The sequence below is a fragment of the Enoplosus armatus genome, chromosome 22 (genome assembly GCF_043641665.1).
Source record: "Enoplosus armatus isolate fEnoArm2 chromosome 22, fEnoArm2.hap1, whole genome shotgun sequence".
Taxonomy (NCBI): Eukaryota; Metazoa; Chordata; class Actinopteri; order Centrarchiformes; family Enoplosidae; genus Enoplosus; species Enoplosus armatus.
In genome coordinates, this window is record NC_092201.1 from 902,828 (window position 1) to 922,811 (window position 19,984).

Genomic DNA, 19,984 nt, shown 5'->3' on the forward strand with positions numbered 1-19,984 from the left:
CAGCAGTAGCCAAACAAGGTAAGCAGTTATGATAATAAACCAAATGTTTGAGATACCAAGTCACATTTTGAGTTACTAAATCGAAATCATGAGATACTTAGTGAAATGTTTGAGATATAAAGGCAAAATTAAGAGTTACTAAGTCAAAATGTATCTTAAGCATTTTTATTTTATCATGACTTATGAGCAGAAACAGGCTTCTGTACATATTTGACAAACTCTAAAACGATATAAAAAGATGATGTAGTGTATTATTGACAACACAGAATGTGCCTTTTACTTGTCTATTATTTATTCTACTGCTTTGCCATTCCTGGCTCCTGTATTTTATAGTTCCTTTCATTAGATGTGACAGTGATACATATAAATATGAATATAGATCCCTGAGCAGGTCACAGGATGTGCCGGGTGACGGGATGGTGTGTAACACCTGTGGCTGCTCGGCTCTGCCTGTGTGGCTGGAGGTGCTCTGTCCCTTTAAAAGCCTCGTGTTGTTACAGGAAGTGTGAGGGGTGTTTCCAGCTGATGAGCACAACAGAAGGACCAGAGTCTCCCTCAGCAGCCCGACCTACCTGCTCCTTTCTCCGGCACCCCAGCAGAGCGGACCGGCACCGGCCCCCGGCAGGTCTGCAGCGCCACAGTCAGGATCTTAATCGGGATTAATATCAGCCCCCCCCCCCCTACCGCGCTCCTGCAATCCTTTTAGCCGTCTGTTAGCTGCCGTGAACCGGTGCCGTCGGTAGCTGTTAGCCCGGACTGTCATGATCCCAGCTCGGAGATGGCGTCCTTCCCCGGTTTGTGTAAGACTGTCGGGCCAGCGGAGGAGGAGAACGGAGAGCTGGACGGCTCCCTGCAGCAGATGCTGAAGGCCATCGCCGACGAGAGGAACCGACTGAACGTCCGACAGGAGATCAGCGGACTCGGTGAGCGGAGCCGTTATGTCTCTCCTGTGGCCCTGAGAGAGTGTCGGCACTGACACTCCATGTTGGGGTTTCCTGCACGTTTCGACCCTCTGTTATACTCATCTCACTAAAGTATGTATACATAAAAGTATGTGTACATGGCTTCACTGGGGGGGCTGTGAGGGGCCTGTGAGGGGCCTGTGAGGGCCACCAACAGCTCCAGACTGACTGGTGATTTAACTGAACAGTGTTTGGTAATGAGCATTAATACAGATCAATATCTCCTTATGTCTGGTCCTATATCACCAGAGGTGGAAGAAGTATTCAGATACTTTCCTGCAGTCAAAGTACTAATACCACACAGCACAAATACACCTCCAGTAAAAGTACAATAGTATAATCAGTCAGATGTCCTCCTGTGACTGTCCTCCTGTGTCTGTCCTCCTGTGTCTGTCCTCCTGTGTTCACAAAACTCCACATTATTAACAAGACATTACAATTATTAACAGCATTCAGAGGGAAAGCAGCAAATCGTTTTTGTCACTTTTTCATGAAAAATGACTTTAAATATTCCTCAAACTTGTACTTAAGTACAGTACTAGTAAATGTACATTCCACCACGGTTTATCAGCAGGTCTTGAGGAGCTCCTTGTGTCAAAATCTAGTTTTAAAACCTTCAATATGTCAGTTTTGTGCTCACATGTTGCACATTTCTAATAATATTGAATTAATTAGTTTAAATTAATTGTCTCTTAATGGGGCCATTAGCAGGTTAATCTGGCCGATAAGACGATCATCAGCAGATTCTTTCTACAAGTGTAAAAATACTCCGTTATGAGTAAAAGTCCTGCGTTAAAAACTTCACTGAAGTGCAGAAATAATTGCAGCAATTGTACTTAAATAACCAAAGTAAAAGTACTTGCAGAATGGCCCCATCCAGAGTTTTACAGCCCTGAACACACATGAAGACCAAGACACTGATAGAAAGCTCCAGTCCTGCAGCGACACTCTCTCTTCACTCTGATGGGTGTTTCTTGCTGCGTTTGTGTGTGTGTGTGTGTGTTATCACTGACTGCAGCCTGCACACACACACACACACACACACACACACAGTCCCACAGCAGACGGTGGCGGTGCAGTTTTTTTTTGTGGGTTGTTTGTTCTGATGGAGAAATCAATAGATCTCTGTTCACATCCCATGACTTCATCACAGCTCATGGGCCTCTGTTTATCACTCGGCTTTGTTGTCGCCGGCCACAATAGAAGACGGGAGGACGTGTGTGCTGAAGCGGTTAGTTTAAGAAGCCTCCTGTCCGTCTGATTGGTCGGACAAAACGAGGCGTTTGAAGACGTATTCTTGAACTCTGATGGACATTTTCAGTATTTTGTTACCTGCTATTCCCAAAAGTCCTAACTAACTTTTAGTCACTTCATATCTTGTAACAGAGTTTCTGTGGAGGGTGACTGTCCAGTTATATGCAGAGTTTAGCAGAAAACTGTTGATTTGTAAAAACCCAGAATTATATATATGATCAATATTGTCTTAAATTGATGCATTTTTGAATGTAGTCCGTATTGAGAGGAGAGGAGGAGAATGTCTTTTTTTCAGACATTTTTTGGACTAGATGATGGATGCATACATACATACATCTTTCCACAAAGTGCCTTTAGTAGCTCGCCTGGAGCTTTTGATAATATCACATGATGTTCATCAGCAGATACAGATTGCCTAGTTGTCATGAAGTTGTAGATTTTTAAATGTTCTGATCACTTTAAGGACTTTTTCGTCCATGTTAGCTTAAACACTTTCAGCAGTTTCACCACAAGGTCTATTTAGTAGGTGTTCTGGAGCTTTTGATCATGGTTTGGGTTTGAGACTGATCTACAAGGAAAATAACTGTAAAAATCGGGTATCATCTGAGGATGTTCATGATGTCCACAGGATGAATCTTAAAGTTTCCGGTGACCTCCTGACCAGAGACGGATGAGAAAATGTATTTCACCTTTTCTTTGAAGCAGGTTTAGTTCATTACTCTAAGGTTACTGACATCCTGGTACCTCACAGGTGTTTGTTGTGTCTGACATCTGGTTCTCGTGCTCTGACAGGACCTGGTGTCTTTATTCAGAGTCGGTAGTCTTTGTCCTTGGACGGTCCTCTACAGGCTGCTGAGTGACTCAGGTCTGCGTCTGACCGTCGGCACCAACAGTGACTCAGGTCTTTACTCAACTGGAGATCCAGATTCAATTATAGCTCCGGTTTATTACAACTTGAGTCCTGTTTTGGAAGTTTTATTCATCAGTAATAATAACGTTGTACTCATCCGTCTTTCCTTCTTCCTGCAGTGTCACTGTGTTCAGGAAGCCTGATTAAGACTTCAGTGTTTCTTCTATTTCTACACGCAGACAAACATCTAAAGTCACAGAAACATACAAAAACAACAAAAAATCTTTTTGTTTGTTCTGACTTTTCTACTCAGGAGGGTGTCGGCAGAGAGTAATATGGAAATAATGAGTTCAAAGCCACAACAACAACAAATCCATGTTTCCAAGTCTGAACTTTTTGCTGTCCCAGATCTTTTATTTCATTTTTCTCTCGTGAGATTTATTAAAAAAAAGATACAAATAATTGTCATTATTTGGGCAACAAACGTGCTCAAGTTACTGTTCATTTAGAGACAGCGGCTCTAACAGAAATGCAGCGTGAACACAGCGCTGGTAGATTCTTTATTAGGAAAGTGTTTTCGTATCTGTCAGTCGGCTCATGTAATGTGAATACCGGCTTTTATGTAAGAATTGACGGCACAATAAGATATGAAATATATCCTGTGACTGGAGCTCAGTTGGATCTCGGACGGCCTCTAGAAACCAGTTCAAACAGGAGCAGAAACAGCAGAGATGAACATCAATGATTCAGGTTTAATTACCTCCTCACACAGCAGCGTATCCCTCCACAGTGAAATAGGGCTCTGCTGCCTGCTGCAAACACGCCGACATCAGTTCACAGCTTCAGCGTTGTTCAGCAACAGAGAACGGATCGATCGATAGAAGCAGGTCTCGCTCGTCATAAACTGGGTGCTGTGTTACTGTACAGTAAAAATAGCCCCGTGTGATCCGACTGCGACTCACACTCACATTAAACATTCAGCAGGTTTGTAATCATTTGTGTCCGTCAGCGAGCTGCAGTCTGATTCTGACGTGACTCTCAGAGCTTCGTTCAGGCCGGTTTCTAACAGGTTACACGAGGTTTCTATATTAGTGGAGTCTATATGCACGCATGTGTTTGTGTTTGTGACTGCGGGACATCACAGACAGAAGGAGACACAGCAGGACGTCTCCCATCGGTTTACATTGTACAGTCTGTTTGTGGAACTGCTCTCAGACAACATCAGCGTGTTCACACTGTAAAGCTGATGAAGCACTTTGTAAGTGTTATCAATGTCCCATGCAGACAGTGAAGTGATCCATCTGTCCAGCAATAATATGTTCAAATGTGATAAAAGACATGAGGTGCCCTGGTGGCCTCGGGGTTAAATATATGATAAACAAAGTTATAATGAATACAAACATTTGAAAACATGGTAATAAATACAAAGACATCATGATAAAACTGCTAAATGGACACGATGTTGCTGCTTTGAATCTCATTTTATTGTCTCACCCCCCCCCCCAAACTTTCTACATTTAAATGCTAAAACAAGGTCCTTGTTAGCGCACAGAAGACCCTGCAGGACTCTCTGGGACCTGAGTACATTTCTGAATTCTTGTCCACAACGTAACTTTAATGTCCACTAACCTCTGCTGGATGTTCCCAGCCTTTGTTCATCTTTTCACAATAAGATGACCCTGATGGATCCTCCAGACTCACAATCCTGCCTGTTTGATATTTAATGCTTTTATTGTGAAACACTTCATAACCTTTTTTTTGAAAAGTTCTATATAGATAAAAAATCTGGCCAGATTTGAAGATATCCAGCAGATGTCACCTTGGAGCTACACAAATTATAATGTGAATCTTTCACAAGTCCTTTGAGCTGGATTACAATGTGTGGACTCCTGACCTGGTTCTGTCCTTTGGTGTTTTGGAGGACTTCAGTCTGTCAAAAAACCTCTCAAATGGTCAACCAGTCGAACACTGAGCTGCAGTGAAAGAGGAAGTCTTCAGTCCGACTGCAGGATTAGTCGACGCCGTCATGAGGAAACCAGCTGTAGGTTCCTGTAGGGAGACTCTGATCCGTCTGACGTCTTTAGGCTAAATCCTGAATCATCCAGCCTGCCGCTTGTTTCAACAGAAACGCATTCGAGGGGTCTTTTGGGTCAGTGGTGCCCAAACCTTGTGCCATATGGTCTCTTTTACCTCTTGTCACTAGTTGCATGTCTGAGTTCAAAAAGTTTATTGTATTTTTAACAATACAGTTAAAATGAAATTCACCTTTTGTTAGATCGTGCCGTTTGAGTATTCTGTAGATGGTTCTTGTGGTCATTGAAAGGGTTCTAGTGATCACCAAGGAGGTTGTAGTAGTTCTTTAGAGGGTTTTATTGGTCATTGAGGAGGTTTTATGGGTCATTTAAGTGGTTCTGGTGGTTCTAGCTGTCTTGTTAGTGTTGCTTGTGGTCATGATGAGGTTGTAGTGGTCCTTTAGGTGGTTAGGGTTTTATTGGCCAGTAGGAGGTTCTAGGGGTGCCATGGATTGTTCTTGTTCTAGTGATTATTGAGGAGGTTGTAGAGGTCCTTTTGATGGCTCAAGGCATCATTGAGAAGGTTCAAGGGGTCCTGTAGGTGGTTCCAGTGGTCCTTTTTGGAGGTTCTAGCGATCATTGAGATTGTTGGAGGAGTCCTTTAGGAGTTTCTTAGAGTTCTGGTAGTGGCTCATCATTAAAGTGATGTGAGGTGGTTCTTGTTGTCACTGAGGAGGTTTCAGGGGTTCTTAAGGAGGTTCTAGTGGGCCTTAAAATTGTAGGGTCCTTTACTTTTCGGATGAACGTGTTAGACAACGCTCTCCACCATCATCCAAACTCCCCATGAGAACATTTGAGGTTGAGGTTCTGTTTCAGTGAATATGTTCCAGTCTTTCTAAGACTGACAGTCTTCACTGCAAACCTTTGACCTTGGTGGCTCAGTCATCACTGACGTTTCTGTTCATCCCTCCATCCTGCGGTTCATCCTTTCATCCAGCTCACTGGTTCTTTGACGGAGCATCAGTGAGCTCCCACCAAGTCTTATATAACCGCCATGAAAAATACAACAGCCCGCCCGTGGCTCATGATATTTCTCCCCGGTGCCAGCAGAGATGGACTTTGGGTGATTCAGCTCACTTTCATCCGATGATGAGTGATAGTGCACCGGGCTTCAGAACACAGTTGATGTATTTTTAAAATGGGATATGCAGCTATAAATAGAGCAGGACTTTTATGAACGTCTCTGAGGCTGCTGCAGAACTGAACTCTGGAATAACATGAACACTCAGAGAAGTGCAGGAGAGCAGCCAAACGCATCTTAAATGACACTTTCAAGACCAAATGAGCAACTAAAATAAAGAAACAAGTGACTCTAATGAGAGAGAAGTGAGAGTCGTAAATGTTAAACGGGGAGTTTGTTGAGTTGAATCAGCTGAATCCTCCAAACCTTGACAATCTAAACGGTTTGAAAGCACAAAGCCTCATGATTCTGTTGGCGTAAATGAATTTATAATCCAAATATTTCAGTGACAACAGTTCCTTATTTTGTCGGAGGGCACACTGAACCAGGCGGCTACCAGACACACAAGTCTAAAAATAAAACCTTTGGTCCGGTTTCACGTCGACTAATTCTGACTTTGAGTAGATCATTCACGGCCTTGTGTTAGCTAACATTTGATGCTGTTATCTGCCCCTTTTTACGAGGTTTTCCTGTTGCTGCTCAGATGTGATGTTCAGTGACAGCTGCAGCTTTCTGGAAGCTTCTCCTGCTCTGTTTGCCAGCAGGTTGTGTTCACTGACTCACCTCTGTCCAGGAAGGAGACCCTTCGTGCCAAATCTGACTGGACGGAGGCCAGAGGTCGTTTCCTCTCTACAACCGGAGCTGTGGTTGGCTGCCGGCCTGAACGCAGGGCTGTTGTGTTTGTGTGAAGTGTGAACGGCTTCACTGCAGCAGCCGGACGAGTTGTTCACACTGCTGATCAGTGTGTTTGATGGAAAGTCTCCAATTTCAAAAGGGTTCAGCCTCTGGAGGCCAGGAATGTCAGCAGTAAACAGGAAGTATAATGTTGCCATGGAGTCAGTGAGTTAGCTGTGGGCTAAAACCTGAACGTTTAGTCTAAATGTGTTTCCATTTAGTCTCTAAATGTCTCCATCACAGCAGCTGAATCAGCTGTGAGCATCTCCTGTCTGCAGCGTCCTCATGGACGGACAGACAACCGTCACTGATCACTGAGACACTGAAGGAAACTTAGAAACAGCAGGATTCTCAGGCAGGTTCTGCAGCGTCTTCTCTCTGTTGTCTGAGTGGATTTATGTGGACATCACACAGTGATATGAACGTGTGCGCCACACTGAATCTAAAAATGTGTGTTTCATGTCTGTGTGTTCAGATCTGACTGAGTTACAACCATTACAAACAGGACGTTTCATTTTGATTAGAAATGAGCTGCAGCTCATCTTCTTTAGTTCAAGCTATAAAGAGACGACCTTCTTCTGTTGCAGCTCAGGTGTTTCCACAATTAAATCAAAGTCTGAGCAGATCAAAGCAAACAAGGTTCATCTTCACAGTCCAACATGAAATTAACCTCATTCAATTTCCGTCTGTGAAATTAAATCAAATTCCAGTACAGAATGTTTTCTTTTCCATTACAGAGCTGATGTCCCCCCATTTATCTGGTCAATGAAGGACTTTCCTCACAATATGTGAAAGAACAGTCGCACTGATCCAGAGCTGCTGTTGTTCTTGATGCTCGTCACACTGAGCTGCTGTTAGCAGGTCTGACACAGTCAATTAACCCCGACAACACAGTGCAGCTAATCCTGCTGAAGTCTGCTCTGAGAAGTCTGATTAAAGCTGCTTATCGTACGTCTTAAAGGATGTATTTAACACTGACGCTTTGGGACGAAAGGTGGGATTATGTACCATTAAGGCTTTTATTATGAAACAACTGCAGGAAGTCTCAGGTTGGCTTCAGTTAGAACAGTGAGGCGGAGATCTGAGGGACCTCCACAATAAATCATAACGTTTTGTACATTTTGTGAAGGAATGATGGATATCGACTTCATGTCTGTTGAATCATTCAAATCAACAGTGTTGAAATATATTCTGACACAGTTTGATTATTTAATATGTATATTTAATAACTGGCAGTCAAACTACATCCACAACTACCAAAAAGACAAAATATAGGAAATAAAACCTCCTTTTTCTAGAAATTCTGGAAAAGAAAATCAAGGGGAAGAGATCTTTAAATGTAATTTAAAGCTTATAATAATTGTCTATAGAGATTTGTCTAATAACTTTTCAGTTTTATAAAAGGGGGAAAGATGAAAGAAACAAAAAGAAAAAGAAGATTTCATTCTGAATGCTACGAGTGATTTTACATATAACACATTATATATTTATAACATATTTAGTATTTGTTGTTATATATTCTGAGCATCTTTGGCACAAATGTTTCCTTCCGGATTAATAACGTTTGTCTTAAAAGACTCAGTTAATCATCACAGGACGTTTAAACTTGATGCTGATTGGAGCGTCCAACTCAGCAACAGTCAGGCAGCCAATCACACGGCGGGATCAGCAGTGATGTCTTTAAAACTCTCATTTTGTGAATCCTCACTGGACCAAAACTAAAAGGAGACATTTTGGTTGTTCGATCAGGTCCGTCTGTGGTAAGTCCTGAAGGGGGGGGGGGGGGGGGGGGGGGGGGGTCCTCTCTGCTCTGTAGGCCTGTGGGAAGCAGCTGCTCCAACAGGAAGTTTAACTTAATGCCATGTCATCCTCTGCCTGGTTGCCTGGCAACAGTTGCCAGGCGGCAGGCAGGTGCCTCGGCCTGTAGAAAGGTAGCAGAGCACCCCGAGGTGACGGAGGGCAGGTGGTGGACATCTGAAACATCCATCAAGTGCGGCGCCGCTTCCTCTCACAGTGTCTGATCGTTTTTCAAAATAAGAGAGAGAGACAGTGTAATAATCCAGCAGCGAGTGAATCATTTATCAGCCGGTTTATTGGCCGCAAAGAGATTTCTTTTTGATTTGAACAAAAGCCAGAAGAGAATAATGGAATAATAAAGTGATGTAACACAGTTACAGCAGACGGCTGCTTCGACCTCACGCGTCGTTTCATGTTTTAGATGTTTTCGTTTTTCTGCTTTATTTGTAAGATGTTTCCTTCCTGTGTTTGATGTCTGTGTGGGTTCATGTCAGAGTTTAGTTTGTTTATATCAAGATTAATATTAAGATTAATATCTGTCAGGTTGTTGCCTCTAAGGAACGCTGCTTGTGTATATTTACCCTCTTCGTTTCTGTGTTCCTGCAGGCTGTTTTAAGGATGACCGCATCGTGTTCTGGACCTGGATGTTCTCCACATATTTCATGGAGAAGTGGGCTCCTCGACAGGACGACATGCTGTTCTACGTCCGCAGGAAGCTGGCCTACGTCAGCGCAGAAAACACAGAGGGCAAAAAGGTGATGAGCAACGACTTACTTATTCAAGAAAATGAACAGCTGTGATGGTCGACTGATCGGTAAAGTTATTTATCAAAGAAAAAGTCTCCACTTTGGACTCGCTGCTCAAACAAAACGACTATTGTTTGACAGTAAATAACAATCCCTTATTATACTCAGATCAATACTCCAGTCGCCCTGAACTCTGCAGAGGAAACCGTCTGTTTCATGTGTGAACTCTGTTTTAAAATATTGAGACGAGAACATCGGAGAACTTATTGATCTTATTTTGGGACGATTATCGGCAGAGAGGCGGCGCTCCAGATCCTCTGCTGCTGTTTCGCTCTTCGACCTGCTCAGGTGATGAATGTTCACTCTCAGACACGGTCGTGGTGCATCCTCCCTGGTTCTGTTGTTTTCTCATCGACAGCGTTTTGAGGCTGTCAGATTCAGATGTGTCATCAGTCTGCAGCAGTTTAACCAGTCTGACACTCAGAGGTCACCTGATCACAGAGATCAAACATGTAAATACACAACGTCACCAGTCTTCAGACCGACCGCTGTTTCTATTATTTTGTCCACCTTATTGATATCAGTGAGAAAAGCTGAATAACAGAAACACAGGAGTAGGAGGAGGAGGAGGAGGAGGAGGAGGAGGAGGAGGAGGAGGAGGAGGAGGAGGAGGAGGTTTCACTGCAGGACTGTTTGATCTGGTGTTCCTAATAAACTGGACACTTTACATGTTGATGTCACATCCTCCTCTTACAGGAAGTGTGAGCATAAACAACTCAGAGCTTCAACCAGAAGCAGCCATGTTTTCATCCACTTCTTCATCAGTGTGACGTTTCTGTCACGATGGAGGCTGCAGAGACCAATCACAGGCCAGATGTAGCAGTAATAATAATAATAATAATAATAATAATAATCAGCAGTTTGTCCTGGAAAGGAAACAAAATAAGATGATTAATAAAAAGACAGAAAGCTTTGTGTTAACAGTTATAGTGTGTATGTAACGGCTGTTCTTCTTCTTCTCTTATAATTACATTTCATGAGCAGCACTCGTCTGGACCGACTCTCTGTCTGCCTTTTGTGGTTTGTTCCCTGGTTGCCATGGTTACACTGGTCATTGTTCTGCGTCCAGGTCGGGTTAACGGCTCCCGTCATCTCCGTCTCTCTGAACAGCTGACTGCCGTCGGGACTGTGTGTGTTTCTTTATTCTTCTGAGGACCAGTGTGGAGTCACAGTGAGGTTATTTTGCTGTTTGAGGATTCAGATTTCTAATAAAACACAACGCTGTGTCTCACGTTTCACTCCATACGTCTCGACAGGGATGATAATTGATCTCGTTGTCAGGATTTAACGTTGTAACGAACACCATTTCCCATAATCCCCAGACCATCGCAGGCTAAATGTTAGGGATGACAGCAGGGCTGCTGGGAGCTGTAGTTTCATCTTTTCTCTTAAAGTAAACGTTGTGTTTGATCCTTGAGAATCTGGAACATAAAGTCCTGTATTGAAGCTTGAAGTGATGTCATGACTTCTTTGTAGTCTCATTTTTTTGTATAAGATCTATAAGACTTTAATAGATGATACAGAAGCAAATAAGAACCAATAAAGTCAATAAAAACACAGGTTTAGGAAACAGTCGTCTCCGTCACATCTCTGTTTAAACACAGTCAGCCGGTCTGCAGGGAGATACAAGGTCTCCGCATGCCAGGATTCATATCACTCACAAGCCATTTAGAGCACAGGAATGGTTGCCATGGTTACATTGAAACGTGTGTGTGTATGTGTGTGTGTGTGTGTGTGTGTGATGGGAAACTGACTGATGTCTCAAACAACGACGACTCAACGCAAAATACCTCAAACATAACTCTTAAAAATTATAAATGCCTAACATTTATATAACGGTCATCGTTTAAACCAACGTTAACCAAAAGTGAACACATTTTTAATATTTAAACACGCTGATTTCATGTCCTCAAACATCCAAACAAACAGAAAGTGAACAGAAACGAAGCAGAAAAAGAAGCAGAGTTTGGCGCCACATGATATTTCTTTCCAAAGAGGGAAATGTGTTTGTGGCTGTTAGTGACTGTTTTTGGATGGTTGCACTCCTTCAGCCACGTTAACATTATCCTGGACATGTTTACGTTGTTCTCCATTTTGCCTCCAGTTGTTCATCAGAATGATCATTAACCTTTGCTGATGAGAAAGAATCCCACGTTTATAACTAAAGATGGCTGAATGGTTACAGAGCTGGTCGTGTGAGGGTTAAACATATTGACAATATAACGAAAATATTTTTTACACACATAGACAAGATTTACAAATGTAAATAAAGTTTAGTGAATCTGAATGTAGCAGAATATTAATATGTGAGTACTACTATACCATGCATACTATATCCACTAAATTTGGGTTAAATTGAATGGAGTTTGGCTGACTTGAGGCGTGTTTTTTTTTTTTTAAAGCAGCGCTGTCTCATCCAATCATATAAACAGGTGTGTGCCTTTTCTAAATCCCGACCAATCAACTGAATTTGTCGCCAACTGACTCCAAGCAGGTTCTCTGGAAACGTCAAAGATAATTAAAGCTAACAGGATTCACCTGAGCTGCATTTGGAGTCTGAATATTTTTTGTCAACGATGAGATAATTCTTTGATTTTTAATAAATTGCCAAAACCACAAAGGTCTCAAAAGGTTCTGCGTGTTCTCTGTTTTTGGGAAACGGGAACATTCTGAAGTTACTACAGACTCGGTGATGCTGCTGTCAAAATAAAAGCACCTTAGACTCGGAGTGATGCCTGCAACTTTCCTCTTGACGTTGTCATGGTAACAAATGAATAAAGAAGGATTCTCGTCACATAGAGGACTCTGAGTCCGATCGGTCTGATCTCCTTTGACGTCAAACTGATGTGACAGGAAGTCTCCAGAGTCCTGGTTCCTCTACACCTGAACCGACACTGACCCGCTCACATGACCTCACTGTGTGTGTGTGTGTGTGGTCCTGATGAAGTGTGTCGGCTGTGTTTCAGGTGGAGGTGGAGGTTTACAGACGAGACTCCAAGAAGCTGCCCGGCCTCGGAGACCCAGACATCGACTGGGAGGAGAGCGTCTACCTGAACCTCATCCTGCAGAAGGTGACCAACACTCACACCTGAAAACTACAGTATTAACTAGTACTCCAAAGTACTAATACCTCATAAACAAATATGATCTCATATTAGTTCCTTTGACTTTTGGCCTGAAGGTGGCGCTGGAGGATTCATCCGTATAATAAAACTTCTGTTCAGAGCAGAAAGAAAATGACAGAAATCATTTGGTCGCACTTTTATGTTCAAGGAGTAACAGGAAGTGTTCAGTCAGTGTCCTGCCAGAGACAGGAAGCAGAAAACCTCTAGAAAACACGACAGAAAATGACCGTATTTTAAAATGGAGTGAAATTAAAGACTGATGTGCTTCGTGCTCTCTTCCAGTTGGACTACGTGGTGACGTGTGCCGTCTGCACGCGCTCAGACGCAGGAGATATCCACATCCACAAGAAGAAATGTCAGGTAGGAAACCACACGGCTCCGTCTTTACACCACAGCAGCTCCACAATCACCGCCCGGCTTAACGAGGCCGCTGATCTTCGTCCTTTGTGTCTCTCGCAGGAAGTGTTCGCGTCTCCCAGCAAACACGCCATGGACAGCAAAGGAGAGGAGTCCAAGATGAGCTACCCCAACATCTTCTTCATGATCGACAACTTCGAGGAGGTCACTTTGTCTGACGTATTTAACCCTTCATGAGCCAAACTGCAGCCTGTGACATAAGCTGGAACCATTAAGTCAAAAACATCACCTCAGAAACCAGCATTTCCATTTCCTGCTACTTCACTACTTTTAACTGCACGACATTTATCTGCCAGCTAGAGTTGCTGGCTGCTTCTAACAGATGAATACAAAATCTAACTAACATTCAACAACAGTCCACTAACAAAGGATGTGTTATTATAGATGAAGCTGCCCAGCAGTATATAAAGCAGTTAAAATGAGCTCCACCTTCATGATGATGAACACATGAATGCATCGGTAATTATAATCTATGAGTGTAATATTTATTATTCTGCATGATGAGTACTTTTGGTACTTTAAGTATATTTTGATGCTAACACTTTTGTACTTTTAGTACGTAAGTAAAATTGTAATTATAACAAGGATGTTATTTTAATGCATAAAAGGGCAGTTGATTCATTCAGGCAGCTTCAGGTTCATTTATGACATCTCCTGATGATGATGATGGTGGTGGTCTGCCTCAGAGGGCTCTATCAGGGGTCCTCTGCTCTTCATCTTAGACTCTGAAGTTTGGATGCAACGCAGTACTTCTACACTTTGGTATTACTACCTTTACTATTTTGTGGACATTGGAAGCGTACGACACACTGAGCTGAAACAGGCCGGCGATCTAACAATGAGATGTGTTTGTTGAAGTGAATCAGTAGTAAACAGTAAAGCATGGCCCCCCCTCAGCTGACCTGGCTCCAGTTGAGGCTGCCGCTGTAATGAAGTGTGACTTGATGCCTTTTCACTCCATTTAAAAACAAGCTCCTGTGTTGTTGGTCGACTGGTGGGAGATTTCTCTCCTGGGAGGGAAATCAATGAGCGTGTGTTTCACTCAGCTAAACAAGTCAAACAGCCGGCAGCCTGTTTCTGAAGGTCCTCAAACACTTTGCATTCATCTGATGTCATCGTTTGTGCAGGTGTTCAGCGACATGACGGTGGGCGAGGGGGAGATGGTGTGTGTGGAGCTGGTGGCGAGTGACAAGAGCAACACCTTCCAGGGGGTCATCTTCCAGGGCTCGATCCGCTACGAGGCCCTCAAGAAGGTCTACGACAACCGGGTAACGCGCTAATCGTGCCTACGTGTCAAACAAGAGTATGTTAGCTAACTGTAACTGTAAGCCTCTTAACGTGCTAACAGTAGCATGTCACACATTAGCTAACAAGGTATTATAACATGTAATGTCAACATGCTAACTAACATTAGCATGTCAACAGACATAATGTGACATTTGGCATGTGAGTATACTACTGTTAGCATATTAGCCTGTTAATGCTAGCATTAAGCTTAAATCACAAATGAGGCTGATGTTGAAATAATAATAAGAACTAAAGTCGGTCCTTCAAGGTGATTAAATGTGAGTTCTGCGCTGACTGAGCGCGTCACACGTCTTCTCCGTGTGCTGCAGGTGAGCGTTGCTGCTAAGATGGCCCAGCGGATGTCTTTTGGCTTCTACAAGTACAACAACATGGAGTTCGTGAGGATGAAGGGTCCGCAGGGCAAAGGTCACGCCGAGATGGCCGTCAGCCGGGTGCCGACAGGTGACACCTCCCCCTGTGGCACCGAGGAGGACCAGGTGTCACCCATGCACGAGAGGGTGAGGACAACAAACACCATGTGACCTGGATGCAGTACATTTACTCAAGTACTGTACTTAAGTACACTTCTGAGGTACTTAAGTTGAGTATTTCCATTTTCTGCCACTTTATACTTTTATAAGTATCCGCTGCATTGATTTGATAACAGAATAGCATGAAGTTAGCATTAGCAGCTAACAGTGCGTGTGCAATATAAAATAAATACATTGAATACAAAATGTAGGTACGGCACCACCAGGGAAATCATTCAAATATCAAAGACGTTCGTTTTTAGTTTGGAGTTTGCAGATGAACATTTCATTATGTTGGTTTCCTTAGAAGACGGATGGATTTCGAGTTTTGAGTCTTTGTTGCAGAGAATCAGTTTTAATCCAATCTGATGTGGTATTTTAAAGCAGAAACTCTGACCTCACAAAGCAGGAAGTCCACACCGGCGAGGAGTTTCACTTCACTTCCTCCTCAGACAGAAACCCCAAACACCTCAAAGCTCCTGAGTCAGCCTTTTCCTGTTTGTCTTATTTGATAGTAAATCAATAACTTTGGGATTCTGGACTGTTGATTGGACATAACGAGACATTTAAAGACGTCAGCTGAAGCTTCGGGAAACTGTAACGAACACTTTTCACTATTTTTGACATTTTAGCCCAAAAGATTCATCGATAATCAAACGAATCGTTCGTTTCCTCTCTAGTGCCGTCTTTCACGCTCAGCAGCTGAAGGACGGACGTGTCTCTGAGCTCGGTTTAACACCCGGACATACCTGCAGGATCGCGACTAGTTTAGAGCCAATCAGGGGCCAGTATGCAGCCTACACTGAAGTCTCCAGGAAGAACTGTCTGTTTCTGACACACATGTAGACCGATACATGTACTGCATATAAAATACCAGTACCTCATATTTGTACTTACCTACAGTACTCATTGTCCTTGTTTACACTCCAGCCCTTCAGACAGTGTATTCTAGATGCTGTGAGTGTGTCTGAGTGGTCTGAGTCTCCGTCCCCCTCCAGGTGACGTCCTTCAGCACTCCTCCGACTCCTGAGAGGAACCGGCCCTCCTTCTTCTCTCCGTCTCTGAGACGGAAAGTTCCCCGAAACCGAATCGCAGAGATGAAGAAGTCTCACTCGGCCAACGACAGCGAGGAGTTCTTCAGGGAGGAGGAAGACGAGGGTGAGGAACTGGAACACAAACTGGTCTCACTGCTCTTCCTCCAGTTGTGGTCTGTCTCTGTGTGTCTGAATCAGCAGATAATGAAACGTGAATATTCAGTGATACTGAGTCTGAACCTGTGTGTGCTTCAGACCTCCACACCGCCTCCAACCTCCGGTCCCGCTCTCTGTCGGGGACCGGACGCTCTCTGGTCGGCTCCTGGCTCAAACTCAACCGGACCGAGGACTACTTCCTGCTCTACTCGCACCTGACCTACGTCACGCTGCCGCTGCACCGCATCACCACAGGTCAGAGGTCACGCACACAGTCACTGAAGGAGTCTGCCAAAGACTTCCAGGTGGATTTAAGACCAAAGAGAGCCGGAAGACTCTCTGACTCGTCTCTCAGCCACTTTCTCTGTCTTCATCAGTCAGTCGGTGACTTGTGTGTTTAGTTAGTTGTAAACTCACTCAGAGAGTTGGTGGCTTATTTATATATATAATATATTATATATATATATATATATATATATATATATATATATATATTATATATATTATATATATATTATATATATATATATATATATATATATATATTATATATATATATATATATATATATATATATATTATATATATTATATATATATTATATATATATATATATATATATATATATATATATATATATATATATATATATATATATATATATATATATATATATATATATATATATATATATATATATATATATATATATATATATATTATATATATATATATATATATTATATATATATATTATATATATATATATATATATATTATATATATATATATATATATATTATATATATATATATATATATATATATATATATATATATATATATATATATATATATATATATATATATATAAGTACATCAGTGAATGCATTATTTGGAGTTTATCAGACAGACACAAGTTCAGATGTGAGTTCAGCGAAGCCTCTGACTCTTCTTCATGTCTTGTTTCTCGGTCAGACATCCTGGAGGTGAGGCAGAAGCCCATCCTGATGACATAACAGAGCTGGACCCCCCTCACCCCCCTCAGAGCATCACTACCAAGTGCCTCCTGCATCAGGCCTCTGAGACAGCAGCGCCCCCCGGTGTCCAGACCGAGACCGACCACCAAACGTGTGCTTCACCTGGAGACGAGTCAGAGGACGACGACAAACAAACCAGCCATTCGAGAAGTGCCTCTCCTTCTTTTCAGTTCCCGCTGTGTCCTGAGGTCGTCTCCGTGGCAACGGGATCACGTGACCTCAGTGTGAAGAGGCGTTGGCTGAACTCTGACCAGGAAGGAGACGGAAGTGAAGAATGTGTGTTTTCCTGTAAATATCCTGCTGCTTTACTCACCGAGACGCCTCGCCGTCTCTTTTCTTTTTTAAATCTACGACGACGTGACGTCGAGTGTTTTTCTACGAGAGGAAACGGAAAACGTAGACGGCTTCGAGCGTCCGATCACCTCCTCATGTTTGTTAAGACACAGGAAGTGGATCACTCGTCGCTCAGCTCACTTCTTTTTATTGATTCACTCACAGGTGTTTTCCTCAGTGACTCGTTTAAATGTCACACATATGAAAAAACAAACAGATGTTCGTCACAGCAGCACCTGGAGAACCTGGAACCAGCAGCGACTCGGTCCTTTTCACGTTTCCATGTGAAAATCAACACGTTTCGAAAACGCAGACTCATTCATTCATCAGATTTAAGAGGTGAGTCACAGCGCTGGTCTGAGACCTTTAGCTGGATTTAGTCGCCCCCCCACCAACACTCTATTAGAAGCAATTAGCAATTAGAATGAAACAAATACAATAAATGAACCTGGTGAAACGAGCTTATTTTACTTAAAACAAATAGTAAATAATCGAGTGATTATTTACTCACTGGGAGTGAGTCCCAGCTGAGAGTTACTACAGTATTTCAGATCTGAGTGGATAATTAGTTACGTTAACAAATAAAATAATAATGCTAATAAACTGAGGAGCTCTCTGAACAAAGAATAAGTTAACGAGAGTCTGACTCTTACAGATTTTTACTAAGTGTTACAGAAACAAAGGAACCAGAATAGTTTGTTTTCTTCAGATTCTGTTGAATTTCAAACACAAACAGGCGACGGACATTTCAATAAATCAGCACGTCGTCGACTTTAAAACTAAAGAAGGAAAACAGTCACACAAACCCAGCTTTGACTTTTTACTGGCTTTTGTTTAAAAACTGCGACTCAAACTGGAAGTGACTTGAAAAACTCCCAAAGTGACACCAGAGAAGATGAATTTAAAGGGAAACTGGAGTAAAAGTGACCACAGGACGCGTCCTGACTGGATCAACATCTGGACGAAGAGACAGATGTGTTTTCAGTTTTTATGTTTTCCTCCCTCTGAGCTCCTGAAGCCTTAAATCTGACAGACTGTAACTTTAATGTTTCTTCACTTCATGTTCGTTGAAACGAACCTGGAAAACTTTCTGTCACAACAACCAGCGAAGATCTGAGTTTTCATCTGTTGGAGCAGAAACCTCTGGATCGCTCTACGTGATCAGAGCTGCAGATAAACATCTGTCTGTCAAATATCAACAACAAACGTTCAGAGGCTTGTTGACATTTTTTAAAAATAAAATGTTTTGTTGATTAACAGAAAATGTATAAACGATGTCGATAATTCTCAAATGAAATCGTTAAACAAACATTTAGCAGTAAAACATTACAAGAATAAAACAAATTTAAAAGTTACACCTGAATTCTAATATTATGAATTATTTCTCAGACTTATGGCTTTATGGTTAAAATGTTATGATTTTGGTGTTTAAGAAGGAAGATTGAGAAAAGAAAAATCATCATTTTAGAAGAATTAGTTGTGATTTTTAGTAAGAATTAATATATAAAACTAATTAATTTACAAGAAAAAGTATAATATAATGAGAAAAGGCACTTTTAATATTGTGAGAATATATCAACATAGTTTCTCATATCAGCTGTTGGAGACTAAATATTGACCCAGAGAAATGAAAACGTTGATCTATTTGAAACGGTCGTAGACGATCGCGGCGTCTCTTAACAGTGAAACAGGAGTTGGAGGAGAATCTGCCGTTATTGATGGGTTATTATCAGCGATTGATTTGCACTCAGAGACGAAGCCATCCCCGACCGTCAGGTTCTCTCTGTGGTGTCTAACAGTGACACTCTCCTCCGTCAGTGCTGATGATGTAGTTTAGTTTCTCCAGCTGAATGTATCCACGCTGATCAATAACACCATTGATGAGCAACATGACAGTTTGCACTGTAAAACGCTTTCAGAACCTTTTTGAAACCTGTTTGTTAAACGTTTGGTTCCTTCATCAGTTTCATGCTCTTTGTACACAGACACAGTTCATGTGCATGTTGTCGTCACTTCTGTTGCTCCAGTTTATTTATTCAAATACACGTTACCAGAAAAACTGACGCGTGTGGGGGTTTTCCTGATTTCTTCATCTACGGTTTCATTCATGTCTTTAAAAGGAGATTTCTATGAGCTGCAGCTCCACTGCTGGTCTGAGACACTTCACTATTATCGTCTTTATTACTGGAGGTTCCGCTTTTGTAAAATCAGATAAAGAGAAGTTTGCTGGAGACAAAAAGGGTGTCGACGCACTTTAAACGACTTCAGCATTAGTTCCTTTATAACATGGAGACAAGTATCAGAAGGGAACGTCTTTCCATTTTTAAAACCTGTTTAGAAAAGAGGATCATTTCTAAAGACATTTTGGGGGTTTTGGGGGAACTACAACAGAAGCAGGAGGTGAATGTTTGCTCTTCTTCTGGAGCCGACAGTAAAACTAAAACACAGAGTCAGAGAGCAGCAGGGA

The 19,984-nt window shown here is 42.1% G+C and overlaps 1 protein-coding gene across 2 annotated transcripts; it reads left to right on the forward strand.

Moving 5' to 3' along the window:
- The first annotated feature begins 727 nt into the window (after positions 1 to 727).
- On the forward strand, positions 728 to 17,972 carry kiaa0930. Of its 2 annotated transcripts, XM_070929172.1 has the most exons (11): positions 736 to 923; positions 9,397 to 9,545; positions 10,386 to 10,412; positions 12,563 to 12,667; positions 13,004 to 13,081; positions 13,181 to 13,282; positions 14,266 to 14,406; positions 14,755 to 14,943; positions 15,954 to 16,107; positions 16,236 to 16,400; positions 17,123 to 17,972. In XM_070929172.1, the coding sequence occupies exons 1-11, from the start codon at positions 779 to 781 to the stop codon at positions 17,161 to 17,163; spliced, it is 1,296 nt and encodes a 431-aa protein (XP_070785273.1). In that variant the 5' UTR covers positions 736 to 778; the 3' UTR covers positions 17,164 to 17,972. The 2 variants fall into 2 exon arrangements, with proteins under 2 accessions (XP_070785274.1, XP_070785273.1); XM_070929173.1 differs by lacking the exon at positions 10,386 to 10,412 and having other exon boundaries at positions 728 to 923; positions 15,954 to 16,113; positions 16,245 to 16,400.
- Positions 17,973 to 19,984: the final 2,012 nt, after the last annotated feature.